Here is an 18062-nt window from a genome sequence, read left to right as displayed (position 1 = left end):
GCCTGCAAAACTTTACGACCAAAACCGGCGTCAGCAGACGTGGAAGTGTGCACCTGGAAGAACTCTGTGAACGTGTGCAGGGACGACCAAGTGGCTGCCTTACACACCTGCAGGGCGGAACCCTGTTGAGGACCGCCCAGGAGGCCCCAACAGAGCGGGTGGAGTGTGCCGTAACCCCTTAGAGGAGCCTTCCCCTTAGAACGATAGGCCTCTGATATGGCAGACCGGATCCACCGCGATATGGTCGCCTCAAAAGCTGGAAGCCCCTTGCACCGGCCTTCCGGAATGACAAACAGCGAATCAGAGTGCCAAAAAGAAGAGGTGGCCGAGAGATAGACAAGCAGAGCTCTGACCACATCCAAGTTGTGGAGAGAACGCTCCTTAGGGTGAGACTGAGGCGGGCAGAAGGAGGGAAGGACGATATCCTCGTTCAGATGAAAAGAGGAGACCACCTTCTGCAGAAAGGACTGTAGCGGCCGAAACACAGCCTTGTCCTGGTGAAGGACACGAAAGGGGGGGTTGGCAGGAGAGAGCCGCCAATTTCGACACCCACTGGGTGGAGGTCACAGCAATGAGAAAAGACACCTTCTTCCAAGAAAGGAAGCTGAGAGAGATTTCCCGAAGGGGTTCAAACGGGGCAACTTGCAAAGCGCCGAGAACCAAATTCAGGTCCCAGGGCGGAGTGGGAGACAAGTAAGGAGGAGCCTCGTGAGCCACACCCTGAAGGAAGGTGCGAACATGAGGTTCAGAAGCCAGGGGGCACTGAAAAAGAATGGAAAGCACTGACACCTGCCCCTTGAGGGAACTAAGTGCCAAACGCGTTTCCAGACCCGACTGGAGAAAGGAAAGCAGGTTTGGCAAGGAAAAAATAAAGGGAGACAGGGATCGGGCCTCGCACCACCGAAAGTAGGCACGCCAGGTCCTGTGATATATCCTGCCAGAGGACGGTTTACGCGCCTGAAGCATGGTGCGAATGACCCAGAGAGAGAAACCGCGAGCCCTCAGCACAGCAGTTTCAACCACCATTACGTCAAATGCAGCTGCAGTGAATTGAGGTGGCAGAGAGGATCTTGAAAGAGAAGGGGGGGGGGGGACTTGTCCCACAGGGACAGGATGGCACACTGAAGACGGTGGCACCGGAACTGAGCAAAAGGAATGGCTTCCATGGCTGCAACCATCCTGCCAACACTTCCATACACGAACGGATGGCCACCGGATCCCGGGCGGTGCAATAGGCGGATCCCGGACAGCAGAGCACACCGCTTGTCCGGTGGAAGCAGAACCCGAGCCTTTTCGGTGTCGAAGCGAAGACCCAGGAAGACTAGAGACATGGAGGGAGAGAGGTTGGATTTCTCCCAGTTGATCACCCACCCGAAACGGGTCAGGGTCTGAAGAGTGATGTGGAGACTCTCCTGATTTTGTGCAAAGGACGGAGCTTTGATCAACATGTCGTCCAGATAAGGGAGCACCGACACCCCCGAGAGTGGAGGATAGCGATCACCACTGCCAGGACTTTGGTGAAGACCCTGGGGGCCATGGCCAGCCCAAAGGGCAGGGCCACAAATTGAAAATGACCCGAAGGAACAGCAAACTGCAAAAATGGGGATGTGGAGGTAGGCATCCCGGATGTTCACCAAAGACAGGAATTCGCCCTGATCCATGGACGCAACAACAGAACGGAGAGATTCCATTAGGAAGTGCCTCAGGCGCAAGTGCCGATTTAGGAGCTTCAGATCGAGAATCAGATGGACCGTTCCCCCTTTTTTGGGGAACGACAAACAGATTTGAATAGAAGCCCAAAAAAACATTCCTGTGGTGGAACTGGCACAATGACCCCTGCGTTAGTAGGGTGTGGAGCGCAGACTGAAAAGCCACAGGCAGGGCTGGAGAGCGGCGAAGGACGGGACAGGAAAAAACGATCTATGGGAAAAGAACCAAACTCTCTTTGGTAGCCGTCGGAAACGATGCCCCGAACCCAGGAATCCTGGACCTGCGCCAACCAAACGTCCCAAAAGACAAGGAAGAGAGGAAGGCTCTGGTGGGGGCGCACGTCCCTTCAGGCAGAGGTCGGTTTGCGGGTACCTGGATTTGCGGAGAAGCATCCAGAATGGTCATCCTGCTTCCAGGAGGGGCGCGCTTTGAAGGTAGGAGCCTTCCGAGACTGTAAAGCCACTGGTTTGTTTTGGCAGCCTGAGGCAAAGGACCGAAACGAAGAGGACTTACAGCGAGAATCGAAGCGACGCACCTTATTCTGAGAGAGCAGAGAGCTCTTACTGCCTGTAGCCCCGGAGATGATTTTATCCAAGCGTTTGCCAAAAAGGCCGCCAGTGAAGGGCATCTCAGTGAGCGATTTCTTGGAGGCCGTGTCCGCATTCCAGGCCTTCGACCACATAGAGCGGCGGATAGCCACCAAGTTGCCAGAAGCAAAGGCCGCAAAGCGTGCGGACTCCAGAGACGCCGAGCATATATAATCACGAGCGTTGAAGATCTGGAGGGCTAGGTCAGCCAGATCATCTAGGAGCCTCAGATAAAATGCCTTGGCGAAGTTGGGAGGCCCAGGCTGACAAGGCCTTAAATACCCAAGTTGCAGCGAATGCCTGAAGCAAGGTCGAACCTACAGTTTCAAATTTGGAGACCAGGTCCTGGGCAAATGGAAACATAGCCCGCAGCCGCTTAGACCCTTGGAAGCATTTTTCAGGGTGCTTCCAGGCAGTTTCCAGCAGGTCATCAAACTCCATATGAGTGCTGAAGACCTTGAGAGTCTGGGGTGGGCAGCGGAAGGAAACTTCTGGAGCTGGGTCCTAAGTTCTAGGGTCCTGTAGGTGAAAGGTGTCCCTGACAGCCGACACCAGACTGTCCACCATGTCCGACATGGATGACAGGTCCTCAGTCTCCGAATGTGGGTCCGAGTCTGCATCGACCAGTTCCCCAGGAGACGGGGAATGGGTAGTGGAAACTCTAGAGCCAGGCGTAGTAGATCTGGAATGGCGGTCGGGAGCGGCCTCCAGGAGAGCGACTGCGAGAGCGAGGACACCGCCTGGTAGATGGGGAAAGGGAGCGAGAGCAGCGTGGAGATGTCCTATCGGGTGAGGAGTCAGAGTAAATGACCCTATGGCGCTTGTGAGAGCCAGAAGACACTGAATGAGCCTCCCGGGAATGATGGAAGCAAACAGGACTGCTTTAAGGCAGTTGCCACCTCCCTGCAAACTTGCGCCAGATCAGAGATCGTCAGAGAGAGGGGACACCCAAACCAGGGGAGGGTCAGGGACCGCACGCTCCAGGGAGCCATCCTGGGCGGAAGGCACAGAACAGGTGGATTCAGCCGAACCACTTGGCATTTTAGACTTACAGCCCATGCAGAAATAGTATGTGACTAACGTGGAGACCGCCTGTCTGGGAGGGGGTTCGGTTCTGGGGTCGGACATGGAAAGGAAAAGAACCCAATAGACAAGTCAGCCAAACCCAGAGAAAAAAGGAACAAGCTCACCCAGGTTCCTGTGTCCTGTAACGGCTGGAACAGAAGGTGGAGGTCCCTTGCAGAAGTGGAGGTCCCTTGCAGAGGTGGAGGGTCCTTGCAGAGGTGGAGGGTCCTTGCAGAGGTGGAGGGTCCTTGCAGAGGTGGAGGACCCCTATAGAGATGGAGGTCACCAGCAGAGGTGGAGGTCCCATGCAGCATGCAGGAACAGCAGCATGCACAAAGGGAAGACCACAGCAGAGAGCAGCTGGAGAGATGGAGGTCCCTAGCAACAGCAGCGCGCCGGTGTGAGGGACTAGTGACGCCACCGGCCAGAGAGCAGCCCCCTGGGGAGTTCATAGCCTCCGATAGGAAGAGAGACCAAGGGGGGAAGAGACTCATGACCCCTGCAGCGCAAGCTAGACCAGGAGAGGCCGACACTGACAGGGCATTGGCAGGGACCCATGAAGAGAGGAGGAGCACCGGACAACAAGAACAAGTGGGCGGAGCTACCACCAGGAGGACAGGGGCGAAGCCGCGGGCTAAATTAATAGCCGCCCGTAGCCCCTGATTCCTGTAACATGTGCTGCGGGAAGCACGGCCGCCGAGACAGCTGCTGCATAGGAGGAGCAGGGCGACAGGCACACAGGCTGCCACAGACATAGTGCAGGCAGAAGGAGGCACGGGGTGCCGTGCAACAGAATACTGTCGCAAGAATAAGAAAGCACCTTGTGTGAGGCATGTCCGCATGCTGATCACTGCTATGCTGTTTTTAAAGGTACAGGTGAGAGACACCACGGGCATGATTCCGGAGAGGGACTGGACACCCAATAAGAACCCCTAACGCCCAGAAAAAAAAATACATCCAGCCCACAATGACCTGCAAGGTAAAGAGAACCTCCAAGGAGAGGGAGAATAGGACATGGTGGGAAGGGGGAAACAGAGGTGGATGGGGCATACTTACCTCAAGGGAGATGATCCACATACTCACCCACTGAAGTCTTCAAGCAGCCTAGTGCCACACTGCATCATGATGCCATAGCGAGGCGAGCAGGGACAAGAGGAGACCAGGACTCAGGGGGCATCCCTAGGGCTGGTCGGTGGCGAGAAGGGGTTAACGGTGCATACTTTATGTACCGTGCCCCTTCCTTGCAAGTGGGGGATCAAGCAGTGCCATGCTCCGGTCGCCCCAACCTAAATAAAATAAAAAAGGAGAGAAAACTCTAAAATTCTAGAACTAGAAAAAAACAAAAAAACAAGACCAGGTCTTGAGAACTCCAGACATGCGTCTGCCTGCTACTGACACTAAGCTAAAACTGATTAGCTCAGAGTCAGTGGGCGGGGTATATCCTGCCAGGAGGGTCCGACTTCTTTTTTTTTTAATGCCTAGTGTCAGCAAGATATACCCACGGTTCCTGTGTTCTCCAATGGAGCCGAACGAGAAATAGCTGCTTTCTTTTAGAAGCCATGCCATTTTAATCTAAGGGTAGAGAAGGTCAGACTCATTCAGGTAAATAAGGCTGACCTGCAACCCAGACAGACACTGTCAACGGACAAGAATGCTGCTGTTTCTGAAAGTTTATCTTTATTAATTTATCTAATTCTGGACAAAGCTTTTAAAAGGAGTACTCCAGGATACAAAATTTATTTTTTAAACTTCCCCAGGCTCCCAGCATTTAAAAAACAAACAAACTATACATACCTACCACCGCTCCCAAGGTGCCTCTGATAACCAGCTCTGACCTCCACAGTAATCTTCTTTCTGGTTGCCGGTGGTTGAGCCATTAGCCCAGACCTCTAATGAAGCATAGCATGCCAGGGAGGGGGTGGGGGCTATGTGTCTGAGCTTTTAATAAGCATGTGTGAACGGTCCATTCTTATCTGTTGTTTGGATTGCAGCCAAAAACAGTGATATATGATGAAAAAGTACATTTTCTATGTGCCTTGAGCCCAAGTGACCGGCTGAGTGGCAGCAGGTATGTATATAGTTTGTTATTTTAAATCCTGTAGCCTGGGGAAGTTTGAAAGAAAAAATTGTATCCCAGAGTACTCTTTTAAAGGGGTTCTCCCTTGTTTATACTGTTTTTTGTTATTATGTTTGTGTGTTATGTCTGTATAAGTATGTGTTTTTTTATGTGTGTTGTGATTATGTATATATGTATTTTCTTACCTTTTGTGAAGATCCGGAAGCTGGCCCCTTTTTCTTCCAGCGGCTTGCTGTGTATCCTCGGCCTCCGCCATGTTGTGTTCGGTAAGTGGGATGTCGGGGGGTGTGTTCTTGCTTCTGTCCTTCCTATCTTCTGACGTCCGAGGCAAATCTTTTCTTCCTGTTTCTTCCGTGGCTCAGCGACTAATCTGCGGCCTCTTCCGGTGCATGGGCAGGCATTTTTTTTTTTTACCAATAAAGTTTTTTTGGTCTAATTGACAAACTGTCTGCGCATGCGCGAGTACGCAAGTGCTACGCTAACAGCGTGGCGTACGTTAGGTCTACGCTAATAGCAGACAGTTTGTCAATTAGACAAAAAAAACTTTATTGGTTAAAAAAAAATAAAATACCTGCGCATGCGCCGGAAGAGGCCGCAGATTCATCGCTGAGCCACGGAAGAAACAGGAAGAAAAGATTCACCTCGGACGTCAGAAGATAGGAAGGACAGAAGCAAAAACACACCCCCCGACATCCCACTTACCGAACACAACATGGCGGAGGCCGAGGTTACACAGCAAGCCGCTGGAAGAAAAAGGGGCCAGCTTCCGGATCTTCACAAAAGGTAAGAAAATACATACATACATAATCACAACACACATATAAAAACACATACTTAAACACACATAACACACAAACATAATAACAAAAAACAGTATAAACAAGGGAGAACCCATTTAAGCCAGGAAATATGTAGTTATTACTTTGATCCACACATGGTCTACATAATAATACCGCAAGTGATAAATCAGAGACAATGTTGTCACTACGATCTAACAATAGTGCAGCCTCAGGCTTTCTTTGGACCTATATCTTTAAGCGATCAAATTTCAACACAGAATATATTAAACAGGCTCTGTCAGATTTCAAAACTTTTTATATGTTGTATATCTTGGCAAACATTAACCTTTCTAATATCTAGAGGAGTGCTATCAGACAGGAGAGAGCGCAGAGGAGTGCTAGCAGTCGGGAGAGAGCACAGAGGAGTACTATCAGACGGGAGAGAGCACAGAGGAGTGCTATCAGACAGGAGAGAGCACAGAAAAGTGCTATCAGACAGGAGAGAGCGCAGAGGAGTGCTAACAGTCGGGAGAGAGTCCAGAGGAGTACTATCAGACGGGAGAGAGAACAGAGGAGTGCTATCAGACAGGAGAGAGCACAGAGGAGTGCTATCAGAAAGGAGAGAGCACAGAGGAGTACTAACAGACAGGAGAGAGCACAGAGGAGTGCTATCAGACAGGAGAGAGCACAGAGGAGTGCTATCAGTCGGGAGAGAGCACAGAGGAGTACTATCAGACAGGAGAGAGCACAGAAGAGTGCTATCAGACAGGAGACAGCACAGAGGAGTACTAACAGACAGGAGACAGCACAGAGGAGTACTAACAGACAGGAGAGAGCACAGAGGAGTACTAACAGACAGGAGAGAGCACAGAGGAGTGCTATCAGACAGGAGAGAGCACAGAGGAGTGCTAGCAGTCAGGAGAGAGCACAGAGGAGTGCTATCAGACAGGAGAGAGCACAGAGGAGTGCTATCAGACAGGAGAGAGCACAGAGGAGTGCTATCAGACAGGAGAGAGCACAGTGGAGTGCTATCAGACAGGAGAGAGCACAGAGGAATGCTATCAGGAAGGAGAGAGCACAGAGGAGTACTATCAGACAGGAAGGAGCACAGAGGAGTCCTATCAGACAGGGGAGAGCACAGAGGAGTGCTATCCGACAGGAGGGAGCACAGAGGAGTGCTATCCGACAGGAGGGAGCACAGGAGTACTATCAGAAAGGAGAGAGCACAGAGGAGTACTATTAGACAGGAGAGAGCACAGAGGAGTGCTATCAGACAGGAGAGAGCACAGAAAAGTGCTATCAGACAGGAGAGAGCACAGAGGAATGCTATCAGGCAGGAGAGAGCACAGAGGAGTACTATCAGACAGGAAGGAGCACAGAGGAGTCCTATCAGACAGGGGAGAGCACAGAGGAGTGCTATCAGACAGGAGGGAGCACAGGAGTACTATCAGACAGGAGAGAGCACAGAGGAGTACTATTAGACAGGAGAGAGCACAGAGGAGTACTATCAGACAGGAGGGAGCACAGAGGAGTCCTATCAGACAGGGGAGAGCACAGAGGAGTACTATCAGACAGGAGAGAGATCAGACAAGTGCTATCAGACAGGACAGAGCACAGAGGTGTGCTAGCCCATCCTCATTTACTGAACTCTGTCCATGCCTGTGCTTCAGCTTGGACAAAGCCATAATTTTATAAGCCATGATTTCTATATAAAGGAAATTAACCTTTCTAATCAACTTCATAAGAACATTTTATGTTTTGCCAAGATGTACAACATATAAAAAGTTTTTTTATTTGACAGTGCCCATTTAAGAAAAGTTCTTTCAATTAGTAATAAACAATATAATTTTCTTTCTTGTTTTTCTGTAGCTCAGGTAAACTGAACTTTTAGTCTTTCACTGAGTATTTTTTTTACTAGGCAATATGATTTTTAACAATACTTACCCCCCTTGGTCCATCAATAGTGAGCAGAGGGAAACCCAAACACACCACTGCGGTCACATATTCCATAAGAGAAACCTGAACAAGACGGAATAGTTACATAGTTCATAAGGTTGAAAAAAGACCAGAGTCAATCAAGTTCAACCTATAACCCTAATGAGTCCCTACTGAGTTGATCCAGAGGAAGGCAAAAAAAACTCATACTAGAGGTAAAAATTCCTTCCCGACTCCAAATACAGCAGTCAGAATAAATCCCTGGATCACTGTTCTGTCACTATAAATCTAGTATACATAACCAGCGATGTTATTGTTCTCCAAGAATGCATCCAGACCCCTTTTGAACTCTTTTACAGAGTTCACCGTGACCACCTCCTCCGGGAGAGAATTCCACAGTCTCAGAGCTCTTACAGTGGGGATCAAAAGTTTGGGCACCCCAGGTAAAAATTTGTATTAAAGGGGAACTCCCCCCCCCTAGACATCTTATCCCCAATCCAAAGGATAGGGGATAAGATGTCTGATCGCAGGGGTCCCGCCGCTGGGGACCCCCTGCAATATAGCATGCGGCACCCACCTGTTTCTGCTCCGAAAGCACTGGAGGGTCTGGGTCCCGACCACCGGAACGGAAGTCCGTGACGTCACGCCCCATCCCCTCAATGCAAGTCTATGGGAGGGGCATGGATAGGGGATAAGATGTCTTGGGGCCGGAGTACCCCTTTTATTCCTTTAGAACACGGGGGTGAATGCCATCTGGACCTGGTGATTTGTCTATTTAGGTTTTTTAGATTCCTAGGTATCCTTCTACTTGCACATTAGTTACTCGGTCTGTTGGTTAATATTAAGTCTAGTAGGGTGCCCCCTCTGGTTGGGCCCTGCACCATTTGGGACAGATAATTGTCTTTAGCTATAGTCAGAAACCTGTTTCCTTTATGAGATTAACAGGTCTCAGTCTCCTAGTTTACATCAAGATAGTTAAAGACCCCCATTATTATCACCTCATTCTGATTTTCTGCCTTGTTTATTTGCCTCAGTAATTGATCTTCTGCCTCTTCCATTATGTTTGGTGGCTTATACTAAACCCCTATCAGAATTTTTTTTTATCTCCATATATTAGGGAAACTATAATGTGGAGTCATTATGGGTAGCATAATGACTCCACATTATAGTTTCCCTCCCGTATATCCTCCCGCAGTGCGGCCTTCAGACTGGGCTTTACATAAAGACAAACTCCTCCCCCTTTCCGTTTTGGCCGATCTTTCCTGAATAGATTATAACCCTGTATGTTGACCGCCCAGTCACAGCTATCGTCCAACCAAGTCTCTGTTATACCCACTAGGTCATAATCCTCCTCAGACTTTATCAGCTCCAGTTTGTCAGTTTTATTGATCAGACTTCTGGCATTAGTCAACAAGCAATTCAATGGTGTACATTTTTTTCTTCCTATGAAGCCTATCCCTATTAACAATTCTAACCCCTCTCTCCGCTCCACCCCCAGGTACATTAATAAGTCCCCCCTCTCTATCTACACTATCTTCCCCCTCTATGTTGTAGGTTCCCTCCCCCCCAGTCCCTAGTTTAAACACTCCTCCACCCTTCTAGCCATCTTCTCCCCAAGCACAGCTGCACCCTCCCCATTGAGGTGCAGCCCGTACCTATGGTAGAGCCGGTATCTCAAAGCGAAGTCAGCCCAGTTCTCCATAAACCCAAACCCCTCCTTCCTACATCAGCTTCTGAGCCACTTGTTTACCTCCCTGATCTCCCACTGCCTCTCTGGTGTGGCTCATGGTACAGGTAATATTTCAGAAAATATTACCTTGGAGGTCCTTGCCTTAAGCTTGCGGCCTAAGTCCCTGAAATCATTTTTAAAGGACACTACACCTACCTCTTACTTTGTAATTGGTGCCAATATGTACCATGACTGCTGGGTCTTCTCCAGACCCACCCAGCAACCTGGCAACCCGATCCGCGATGTGCCAAACTCGAGCGCCAGGAAGACAACACACTGTTCGGCGATCCCGGTCTTTGTGACAGATTGCCCTGTCTGTCCCCCTAATTATTGAGTCCCCCACTACCAGCACCTGTCTGGCCTGCCCTGCACTCCACCTTCCCTCTTTACTGGAGCAGATACCCCCCTGGCAGTCAGAGTCCTGCTGCAGTACTGCTAGCTCTGAAATAGTATTTGTAATGTTTGTACAAAAAGCACTGTGGGATAAATGATGCATTTGAGGTGTTATAAAAATGTAAATATCAATAAAAATAGGAATTTATAAATATTGAAAGCTATAGACACCTATTTACATTGATTTTAGGGTCGCACCTAACTAATTTCAAGCTGCAACCTTAATTATTTAATTCATTTGCAGTTCGCAGGAACCCACTTCTAATTTCAGACTGTTCTTATTGAGGCGTTTCCCTCCCAATTACACACACTGCATGTGTGGTCAATGATTCCAAGACGCTGCTGCCCTCATTTGCTCTATTTTACTAGCACTGCTTCATGTATTGTGCTGACAGACTGGGTTCACACCAGTGTAATACAGATGCATTTCTGCATGCATATGATGGCTGAGAGACCCGGCAGTTCTGATCAGGGCTGTGGAGTCGGGAGTCGGACAAAATTTTGGGTACCTGGAGTCGGCAAACAATGCACCGACTCCGACTAAATTTAGATTGGAATAAAAAAAAAAAGCAAGTTTAAATGTCTCAATTCACAAAAAGTTATAATTAATGACTTCTCTATTTTAAGAATAAAGACCAATGCATGCAGTGCCTCACGTAACCGCAAAACAAACACGTTAAGTGACCGTGAAGATTAGGAGCGGCAATACTTATACTTTCCATAGTGTTGTGTTCTGCTGTTACAGGGAACCCATGGGTAACCTAGCCTCTCACTGATAAGGGGTTAAGGAAAGAGACACTTGTATAAGTGAAGGGAATGGAGGGTCAATAGTTCAGGACTGAAGCTGTAAACCATTGGAAAAACTGCTGCCATTCAGCTAAGGCTATAAAAACGTGTAAACTCGATTGTTAGCTTAAAGGGGTACTCCACACCTAGACATCTTATCCCCTATCCAAAGGATAGGGGATAAGATGTCAGATCGCCGTGGTCCCACTGCTGGGGACCCCCGGGATTGCTGCTGCGGCACCGCGCTATCATTACTGCACAGAGCGAGTTCGCTGTGCGTAATGACTGGCGATACAGGGGTTGGAGCACCGTTACGTCATGGCTCTGCCCCTCGTGAGGTCACGGCCAGCCCCCTCAATACAAGTCTATGAGAGGGGGCGTGGCGGTCTTCACGCCCCCTGCCATAGACTTGCATTAAGGGGGTGGGCCGTGATGTCACGAGGGGAGGAGCTATGACATTACACTGCTCTGTCCACTGTATCGCTCTGTATCCGTCCCCCGAACTCGCTCTGTGTAGTAATGAAAGCGCGGTGCCGCAGCGGCGATCCCGGGGGTCACCAGCAGCAGGACCCCGGGGAGAAGATGTCTAGGGGTGGAGTACCCCTTTAAACATGACTATGGGATTCTACTAGGGAAATCATGTTTTATAATAAATGCCCCTTCCTTGATCCTCCCACTGCCCTATCTTCAGCAGCAGATCAGCACACAAACTGTTCAATACAGTAGACTGTTGGCTTCCCAGCCAGTAGTCCTGTGGTAATGACAGGTATGTTACCTTTCTTTCCTTCAAGGAATGTATAAAATACATTCGCATATTAATACAGAGGAGTCGGAGAGTCGGAGTTGGAAGTACAGAAAACTCTGGAGTCGGAACATTTATCTACCGACTCCACAGCCCTGGTTCTGATGACTCCAAATGCCAGCCATGAATTTCAGCAGTAATACGGATGCAAAAATGTATCCATATTACACTAGCAAGGCACCAGCCTGACGGTGAGAAATGTGTGATTTCCTGCTCCTTCCTTGTAGTTTCCCAAAGATGGTCTACTCTCTCTCCACTTATACATTGGCTTTGTGGTATCTCCTGCAAAATGCTGTATGCGCTATCTTTCCATTTATATTTTGCTGCAGTATAGCCAAAGTCAGTGTTTCTCAAGTGCAGTCCTCAAGACCCCCCAACAGGTCATGTTTTCTGGATTTCCTTAGTCTTTCACAGGTGATATAATTATGGTCAGTGAATCAGGCATCACCACAGTTATATCACCTGTGAAAGACTAAGGAAATCCTGAAAACATGACCTGCTGGGGGGTCTTGAAGACCATGCTTGAAAAACACTTGTCTAAGTGATCTACCCTCTCTGAAAACCTGGATGCTCTTTCCTCCCTACAACTATGATTTACTTTGTACAAGCTCCTACACCTCTATGGTGTTATTTCTAACACTAACAAAAATGACAGCTACAAGCAGTGTTGGCTCTCTCTGTTCTCTATCTGGGTCAGAGTAAGCAGGACAACCACCTACGAGAATGAGTTACAAAGACTTTACATGAGCTAAATTGTAAAACATTTTTTAAATAACATTGAAAGCAGTCCACAGGATTGGGGATAAAGGCCTGCTCAGGGGCAGTCTGAGCGCTGGGAGCCCCTGTAAATCGAGAGTAGGGCTCTAGATGGAGCTGCTGTGCACAGACTTGACCGCTTCTCCACTCATTGTCTAATGGAGTGCCAAAGATAGAGTACAGAGCTCAGCTATCTAAGTCACTCCCATAGACAATGAATGGACGATCAGTTGAGTCTGCACACTTTGTTTTCATTTCGAGTCCCACCATTGTCGAGATCATGGGGAGAGGGGGAGTATCAGTGATCAGACTGTCACGAGCAGACACTTATTCCTAACCTGTGGATAAGGATAAGTGTCCAAAGTGGTAAAAACCTTTAAATGTACATAGTATGCATGAGTCACTACTTACATGGCAGGCAACTAAAGCTCCTGTATTCCACCCAATCAAAATGACAGGCTTGTGAGGAAAATGGTTGTGGACCTATATGCAGAACAAAAAAAAGTGATAACTATCCAACAAATGTTTATCTACAAAGGAAATTCTTTGCGTGATCATCTGCTTCCAACAATAGAATCCTTTTACAGACCAGTTTAGTTCAAATTCCAAGACTGTCCAGAAAAGGAATTTAAAAATGAATGGATCAATAGAGGTCCCCATCACTTATAAGTTTTATAATGTACCTCAATAACTTTTCCCCGTAATCCAGCAATCATGTTTTCCAGGCACTGTAAAGAGGTTAGTCCAACGCCACTGTTTACCAGTTGGGAGCCAACAGGAATAACCTATGAAGTATCGGAAAAAAACATGCAATTACAATGGTTATCACATTGTGTGAGAAACTTTTAGAATATGATGGAATATGATAGAATACAGTGGGGATCAATAGTTTGGGCACTCCAGGTAAAAATTTGTATTAATGTGCATAAAGAAGCCAAGGAAAGATGGAAAAATCTCCAAAAGGCATCAAATTACAGATTAGACATTCTTATAAAATATCAAAAAGTTAGATTTCATTTCCATAATTTACACTTTCAAAATAACAGAAAACAAAAAAATGGCGGCTGGAAAAGTTTGGGCACCCTGCAGAGTTAATATCTTGTACTGCCTCCTTTGGCAAGTATCACAGCTTGTAAACGCTTTTTGTAGCCAGCCAAGAGTCTTTCAATTCTTGTTTGAGGTATCTTTGCCCATTCTTCCTTACAAAAGTCTTCCAGTTCTTTGAGATTTCTGGGCTGTCTGTCATGCACTGCTTTTTTAAGGTCTATCCATAGATTTTCAATGATGTTGAAGTCAGGAGATTGTGAAGGCCATGGCAAATCCTTCAGTTTACGCCTCTTGATGTAATCCCTGGTGGATTTCGAGGTGTGTTTAGGATTATTATCCATTTGTAGAAGCCATCCTCTCTTTAACTTCAGCTTTTTCACATATGGCATCAAGTTAGCATTCATAATTTGCTGAAATTTTATTAAATCCATTTTACCTTCTACTCGTGAGATGTTCCCTGCGCCGCTGGCTGCAATACAACCCCAAAGCATGATTGATCCATCCCCATGCTTAACAGTTGGACAGAGGTTCTTTTCATTAAATTCTGTTCCCCTTCTTCTCCAAACGTACCTTTGCTCATTCCGGCCAAAAAGTTCAATTTTAACCTCATCGGTCCACAGAACTTGTTTCCAAAATGCATCAGGCTTGTCTATATGTTAATTTGCAAAGTTCAAACGCTGTTTTTTGTGATGAGGACGTAGAAGAGGTTTTCTTCTGATGACTCTTCCATGAAGACCATATTTGTACAAGTATCTCTTTATAGTGGAATAGTGAACCACAACTCCAGTGTCTGCCAGATCTTTCTGGAGAGATTGAGCAGTCAAACGTGGGTTTTTCTCACAATCCTGCGAGCCGTTCTGTCTGATATTTGTCTTGGTCTTCCAGATCTCGCTTTAAAGGAGTACTCCGATGCTAGGTTTTTTTTTATGGTAAACTAACCCTAAAGCAAAGTTATATAACATTGTAAATTACTTAACTTATCCATATCGCTCTTTTCCTGGTCTTCTCCCGCATTTCTCCTTCTAACGGAAGCTGGCTCCTTTTTCTTCAATCTATGACGCTCGACCACTGTTTCTTTTGCACCGCCGCCATCTTAGCCCGGTGACTCATCGCTCCCATGAGTCACTGCGGGCTGTGCCGGCCTCCCAGCCCGGAGTAGGCTACTCCCCCAAAGTTAATTTATTCTGCGCATGCGCAGTACTACGCAAATAGCGTAGGGCTAACGCTAGGCTCCTATCGCTGCCTACGTTAGCCCTACGCTATATGCGTAGTGCTGCGCCTGCGCAGTACTACGTTAGCCGCATGCAACCCCGCAAGCGGTGATGGTAGGGATGGGAGGCATTCTTGTGACACCGCTAGTGCAGCGTTTCCCAACCAGGGTGCCTCCAGCTGTTGCAAAACTACAACTCCCAGCATGCCCGGACAGCCTTCGGCAATTTATTATGATTTATTATAATTTCCTGGGGGGGGGGAGGAGGGGGAGAGAGCAGCAGCTAACAGGAAGCTGGTGCAGGGAGTCATGGGAAATGTAGTCTTTATGACAAGGCTGCTTACTGCTACAGGTGGCAATTACAAGAGAATGGCTGGGACAAATTTGACAAATGAGGTATCGTTGGAAAGGTCTTTGAAAGAGCTATCAGACGAGGTAAACTTTTTTTTTTTTTTTTAAGTACCAGCGCTCCGGAGTACTCCTTTAACTTCCACTGTTCCTGATGACTGCCATTTCTTAATTACATTCCGAACAGAGGATATTGACATCTGAAAACATTTTGCTATCTTCTTATAGCCTTTTCCAGCTTTGTGAGCGTCAACTCTTTTCAGTTTCAGATTTCTAGACAACTGCTTAGAAGAACCCATGGTGCTGATTGTTGGGGCAAGGTCAGATGAGTCTGGGCATTTAAAACCTTTGAGATTGACATCACCTGGTCTTCCCAGATGATGATTGAGAACAATCCATGACACTGGCAGGTCTCAGCTTTGCCAAGGTGGCACTGCATGCTATAAATTCTGCAGGGTGCCCAAACTTTTGCAGACACCATTTTTTTGTTTTCTGTTATTTTTAAAGTATAAATGATGGAAATAAAATCTAATTTTTGTTGACATATTATAAGAATGTCTAATCTGTAATTTGATGCCTTTTGGAGATTTTTCCATCTTTCCTTGGCTTCTTTATTCACCTTAATACAAATTTTTACCTGGGGTGCCCAAACTTTTAATCCCCATTGTAATATAGCCAACAATTATACTGATGAGATCCTATGTTAAATGCATCCTATGGATGTACTATTCAGGAATAACAGGCAAAGTTAGAGGGATAAATTAAAGCAAGCCAGCCTTGTTACTGGCAACTAGATTTTACTTTGACTCAATACGGTCTTTCAAGGAAAGACATAGTTTAAGACCAAACCGTAACACCCAGTGAAGTGTTTAGGAGACTGTCTCACTGGGTTTGACCTGCCAGGCTAAGTTAATTGATAGGTTTCTCCCTACATTACCTTGCATTAAATCTGCAGCATATACGCTATGTGTCAACATACCCTAAAGCAGGATATAAACCAACCTTGGCCAAGCAAGAGAGCTGGGATTGCCAGAATCTGTGTCGTCGTGAAGTAGGGAATATAGAATTTGTGGGTCCTGATGGAGCAATCAGGATTAGAGGGGGGCCTGGAAGCTTGCTCTATGCAGAACAAACACAAAAGAAACATAAGATATTAACATATTGGCATAAAAAAAAAATAAAAAAAAACTATAAAAAGCATTTACACATCAAGGTTACTTACAGGTTTGTTGTGAGACAATACTCCAATTGCTGGGTCCCATGGTCTCTTCAATAGCAAAGATAATGCCTCTGCGCTAGCACCTCCTGCCCTGACAGTGGATGCCAGGAGCATGCGGTCAATAAGAGCTGGGATCTGCGGGGCATACAGGAGAAAATTCAATAAACCATGTTATGTGAACTGCACATACCCTAAAAACCGTGTAGTTTTGTATAACCATAATATTTTGTAAACATTTGACCATAATAAGAGATTATGGTTTATTTACTAGATAGATTTTTCTTTTTTTTAAATACATTGTAGAATCCTTGGAAGAAATCTAAGGCATACCCCCAGATTTCAGCAGCTTGTATGCAGCAGATCAGATTGTGAACTATTCTTGTTCAATGGGGCTAATGTGCATCCTTCTTGACTTAGTTTCCATGTAATAAATTGGGTGACTTATTTACACCACATATTTCAAATCCGCATGAAAAAACTGGGTGAATATAACCATACCACAGAAAATGTACACACAATTCTATACAGCAAACAAACATTTACCTTTCCTTTCAGTGTCTGCAATGCATCAAGATATGCAGCAAGCAAGGGCAAGCTAAGTGTCTCCACAAGAGTAGTATGTAGCCACTGAACCAACTTGGTATCCCAACCAACTGAGGCCAAAGCTTGTCGTACACGACGGGCACACTTATCTACTGCAATCCTTCTCAGTACTGGCTCATTAACTGCCTGGAAAGTGATAATGCATGATGATTATTATCTTCTCACACAATTCAACAGTTTACAATATAGTATATAATAATAAATAAAAAAAAAAAAAAAATATATATATATATATATATATATATATATATATATATATATATATGTGGTGGCCCCGTACAGAAGTGGCCCTTCTGTACACTATTGGTCCCATCAGATGGACTCAGTCACAGTCCTCTGGCCCCCACACTCCTCAGAACTCTCATTGCCTAAATAGAGTTAATGTATTGCACTAATGTGTTAAGTGTTTGTATCTTTTACCCTTTAAGGACCACAGGTTTTTCTGTTTTTGCACTTTCAATTTTTCCTTATCACCTTCTAAAACTCCTAACACTTTCAATTTCACCTACAGACTCATATGAGGGCTTATTTTTTGCACCACCAATTGTAATGACATCAATCATTTCACCGCAACATTAACAGCGAACACAGAAAAAAATATTTGTGGGGAAAAATTGAAAAAAAAAAAAAAACTGCCATTTTGTAACTTTTCAGTAAAAATGACACCATATATTTATTCTGTAGGTCCATATGGTTACAATGATACCCAATGTATATAGGTTTTTCTTTATTTTACTACTTAAAAAAAATTATAACTATATGCACCAAAATTAGTATGTTTAAACTGTCCTCTTCTGACCCCTATAACTTTTTTTATTTTTCTGTATACGGGGTCGTATGAGGGCTCATTTTTTGCACCGCGATCTGAAGTTTATCGGACCATGATTGTTTTGATCGGACTTTATCACTTTTTATAACATTTAAACACGCAATTTTATACTTTGGAATTTTTTTTACATGTGCGCCATTGACCGTGCGGTTTAATTAACATTATATTTTTATAGTTCGGACATTTA

The 18062-nt window shown here is 46.2% G+C and overlaps 1 protein-coding gene across 5 annotated transcripts in view; it reads right to left on the bottom strand.

Annotated features, from left to right (window-relative positions):
• Positions 1–18062, bottom strand: part of KANSL3 (KAT8 regulatory NSL complex subunit 3) — an 83359-nt gene that overhangs the window by 39156 nt on the left and 26141 nt on the right. For all 5 annotated transcript variants that reach the window (XM_056571349.1, XM_056571353.1, XM_056571352.1 and 2 more), the window contains exons 5-10: positions 16987–17172; positions 16447–16578; positions 16227–16343; positions 13303–13404; positions 13031–13102; positions 8163–8237 (exon numbers count right to left, since the gene is read on the bottom strand). In XM_056571349.1, the coding sequence (XP_056427324.1) occupies positions 8163–8237; positions 13031–13102; positions 13303–13404; positions 16227–16343; positions 16447–16578; positions 16987–17172 (684 nt within the window). The remainder of the gene's footprint in view (positions 1–8162; positions 8238–13030; positions 13103–13302; positions 13405–16226; positions 16344–16446; positions 16579–16986; positions 17173–18062) is intronic.

This window comes from Hyla sarda, chromosome 4 (genome assembly GCF_029499605.1).
Source record: "Hyla sarda isolate aHylSar1 chromosome 4, aHylSar1.hap1, whole genome shotgun sequence".
NCBI classification, from domain to species: domain Eukaryota; kingdom Metazoa; phylum Chordata; class Amphibia; order Anura; family Hylidae; genus Hyla; species Hyla sarda.
Note: the sequence above shows the minus strand (reverse complement) of the source record. Positions and strands in the feature narration are given on the sequence as shown.